Source organism: Halyomorpha halys, unplaced genomic scaffold, assembly GCF_000696795.3.
Source record: "Halyomorpha halys isolate HHAL.00 unplaced genomic scaffold, Hhal_1.1 Scaffold23.1, whole genome shotgun sequence".
In the NCBI taxonomy this organism is placed as follows: Eukaryota; Metazoa; Arthropoda; class Insecta; order Hemiptera; family Pentatomidae; genus Halyomorpha; species Halyomorpha halys.
Genome location: NW_027116062.1, coordinates 428,697 through 432,988, shown reverse-complemented (window position 1 = coordinate 432,988; position 4,292 = coordinate 428,697). Strand labels below are relative to the sequence as shown.

Here is a 4,292-nt window from a genome sequence, read left to right as displayed (position 1 = left end):
GAATCCGAATAGGTTAACAATAAGATATTACTATTCCTGAATACATCTCCTACATATTTTTACTGTAATGTTGAAAAATATAAAATACAACTATTTTCGTTTTTGTGTAGTGTTCCCTTAGCAACTTTCAATGCTTAATGACTCTTAAATAATAAATAAATTAGCAAAAAAAAACAAGTAAACATAAAAGTCAAAGTAGGAATAGTTTTGATAATCAGTTCATAAAAAAAATGGTTGGTTCTTGCATCACACAGCGTTAACTAACTACCTTACTTTTAGTTTATATTAATTATTGTTTATTTTGAACTCAATAATAATAAGATCTAGTCGATATTAAAGTAATTTAATTGTAACTTATGGAATTATAGCATTCCAATTATAGACCTAATTTAAATATATAAATGCAGTTTTCAGGCTGTTTACGTATACTTAGACACTGGACATTATTCTTGACTGCAATTTTTCTCCCTACTATATATTTCATATAAAGGTAGGTAGAATTGCTAATATGATTTTACACCTAGAGTATGTAAAAGGGCCTAATAAATAATTACATCGAGGTAAAAATCTGATGGAAAACTCCCTACTATTGTCTCAACAAAGTTTACGAAGAGATTAAATCAATAAAACAAACAGTTTTTTTTAAATTGTTGATTGAGATTACAAATAATCACTGTAATTAATTAATTATCAGAGTCTTATGCTCAAAATTGTCACATAAGAATATACAGACAGATTAAACATATTTAATAAAATTCTTAATTATATTTACCACATATTTGTCATTTTTTCAATTTCTATTTCGAAATCATGTCATCTATACACTTACAGTTTAAAATTGTTTTATAACTGCATTATTTAAATTATTTAACATCATCTTTCACTAATGGTGCATTAGACATTACCTCTTTGGACGTACCAATATGCCCAATATGCTGTTTTTTTACCTCCCTATTGATGTGTTTAGTTTTAATCCATTGTGCAATTTAAATTAAAATTATCATTTTTTATGATTGGACAATTTTATTCTCACATGATTTCCCTGATTTTTTATATTTATATGATTTTTTATATTCCCTTTCTTCATTTTGTATATATTAATTTGTATATATTCATTTATCTTTTCTAGGAGGTCAGAAAAAAATATATATACTGTATATTAAATATAGAACATTGGTTTGTGCTACAAAGATGAATGCTCCATTGGTGAAAGATAATAATTGAAATAATGTAGTTATAAAACAATTTTAAACTATGAGTGTATGCATGATTTCGAAATAGAAACTGAAAAAATGACAAAAATATGGTAAATATGATTACAAAAATTTTAAATATACATATATAACATAGATAAAAGTTAAAAATTAGTAACTAATTATTACAGTCAATGACGTAATACAGTGAAAGATGTTCATAGAAGACCCAGTACAGAACGTAGTACATTTAAATAAACAATAATTTAATTCAACACTTAATCGGTTATTTCATTCTCTTTATGAATTGTTTGAATTAATTTCCTTCTCACGTACCTGGATTGCTTTGAGTTCGATCGAAACGTCTTTCGTGCCCCTGAGCTTTTCAAGTGACTCTTGAGCTTGGTAGTAATGACCCTTGGAGATGAGATAGTAAGGCGACTCTTCGACAAAGGCTACGCCGACGGTGTAGAGGATCGCAGGGAAGGCTGAAATATACACCAGCATCCCGTAGCTGACATAAGGCCCGATCAGATACTCGATTAGAAAACCGATGTTCGTGAACAGCTGTGACATTGCGAAAAGTACTTGCCGTACGCTACTCTGAAAAATTATAAACACAAAATAAAAAGACAGATTATAATACAGGAAAATACATACAGCCAAGAGATATTCCAATTTATACCTTTTATTTGAATAATTATATTCATTAAATAATTAATAATTGTTTCTATTGCTGTTTCATGAATAGAAAAGAGAAAAATGCACATCATCTACTTACAAATAACATTAGAAGACCTATGGGAAAGATAACTATATTTAATGATTTTATATTTCTATTATACGCAATGCTCCTTTTTCACAAATAAAATCAATCTATGTAACCATATTTGTAGACAGGCGTTCTACCACTAAACTACCGATGCATAACAAAATGGTTATTAACCAAGGGTGTAATAACCTAGATGTTGATCGCCCTGAATAAAAATCTAATCTAATCTAATCTATGTAACCAATCTAGCCCGAACCAGAAATCAATTCTTCCATTATAAACTCCCGAACCCACTAGTTTCTAACCTTGTTTCCTTTTCCATTTCTGACGTTTCTCCAAGGTGACTGAAAAGAAAAGGGCCTCGAGACTTTCTAATGTAGAAGTGTTGTTATTGTTGTTGATTGTTGCTTAAAGGCGTAAAACCCTCTGGTCATCAACGCCTATGTCATGATAAAAGAAAAAAATATGATCAAAAAAAAAAATCTAAGAGGAGTTATAATTTATAAAGAAGGCGGTGTGCTTTTAAAAATTCAAACACTAATGTAATTTTAGCTTTCTCATCTGTGAGAGCTTCTGATAAATTTGTGGTCAGTCCTATCCTGTTTATTATTGGCAAATAGTGAGTACATTCTTCAAAAATATGTCTAATCGTGAGAACGGACTGACAATATTGCACGTTGGAAGTGGTAGTTTTCTGATCAGGTGAGAGTGCGTGAGGAGAGTATGACCTATTCTCAAGCGGGTTAGAGCAACTTCCTCCCTTCGGCTGTTGCGTTAGGATGTTGACCATGGTTTTACTGAATTTTTTATTTCTTTTAATTTACTCGGAGAGCTTTCATCCCACTTGGCCTGCCCCTGTAGTGTAGAAGTGTTATTAGAGCGTTATCAATCGACGTTTCGATCTGAATTTCAGGTCTTCATTAGGGCTAAAAAAAAATTAGAGAAACATAAAAGAAATTAGTTGTGTATAATACACTCCTGTACCGCCCTTACATACTTGTGGATACATGAAAACATCTTAAGCACCGATCTTGGAGCTCCGCGACATATGATAAATAATAAATTTAATTATTATTATAATGCCTAAAAGGCATCATTAAAGGTTTTCTTAAATTTATTAGTTTCATGAAATAAAAAATGTAGATCCCGAAATTAACCCGAGAACATCACATTATGAAATTCGTATAATCATGGAATGATTACCATAATTTAAAAATAAATATTTGCCTATTCCCACTAGTTGACCTTTCATCTTATACTTAAGCAGAAATATTTAGTAGCTATTATTCCACAACGTAACTACATCCTATCTTTGATCCCATAGGTAATAATTCAAAGCCCGAGTATTGTTTCAGTCAGTAGTTAGTTTTCCTGGTAGTTCTTGAAGAATAATTTCTTCAGTAAGGCTTATGACGGGGCTTCTAAGGAACTTCCTTCATAAACTTACCTTACCAAATCCATTTCATCACTTACCTCAAACTTTGAACTTAGGGAGTAGAAAGTTTATTTAGACAGTATTCTGGCCACGAAGGATCCTGTTGCCTTTAATATTCGTAGATTGATCTCGTAGGATTTTTTTAATTCTTCCTTAATCCCTGATTCGAACGGTAAAGAACTTATTATTATAAAAAAAAAACTGGGGCGGTATGCGATCACATAACTTTCACTGACCACCTACTTCGTGTTAAAATTAATCCGGGAACATTTCAGAACAGATATTTCTCAAAATTATAACTCTTTAGCAATAGAGAAGAATGGAATATATTTTATTTGTGAAAGACACAATCTTGTACAGATTTTTTACATAAAGTAGACTTATAAAACAAAATCTGAGTCAAGTGCTCCATTATAAAAACCATAAACAAAATATAAAACAAGTTCTTCATAACAGAACAATAAACAAAAAAATAAAACAAGGTGGGTAATAGAAAAGTACTAACATAATATTCATTACTCCATTATATTAGACTTACAATGATAAGAATTATTATAAATAAACGAAAGCGTATTGATTAGCTTTGAAAACTATTTACATGCTGCTATTTATGTGCCATTTACAACATCAAATTTAATAAATACTGTATATATATATAATAATACTGTATAATATATATCTATAACGAGCTTGTTAAATTTAGTTTCACTATTAATGTTCAATATATTTTCGATGTTTTGTCGATGCAAGATACGGATATGGGTGACTTTAAGATATATTGTCTATTTTTTTTTTAAAGCTGGACAATGTAGCATGATGTGGTGGTACAAACCATTATTATTTTTTTAAATTTATTTATTGATATTTACAACTGTATAAAAAATACAACAAG

At 29.8% G+C, this 4,292-nt stretch overlaps 2 protein-coding genes across 2 annotated transcripts in view; one reads left to right on the top strand and one right to left on the bottom strand.

Annotated features, from left to right (window-relative positions):
- Nucleotides 1-4,292, top strand: part of CngA (Cyclic nucleotide-gated ion channel subunit A) — a 609,564-nt gene that overhangs the window by 245,254 nt on the left and 360,018 nt on the right. The window lies entirely within an intron of this gene.
- Nucleotides 1-4,292, bottom strand: part of LOC106682316 (facilitated trehalose transporter Tret1) — a 58,411-nt gene that overhangs the window by 21,265 nt on the left and 32,854 nt on the right. Inside the window, exon 3 of the mRNA XM_014423110.2 lies at nt 1,530-1,796. Coding sequence (XP_014278596.1) covers nt 1,530-1,796 — 267 coding nt within the window. The remainder of the gene's footprint in view (nt 1-1,529; nt 1,797-4,292) is intronic.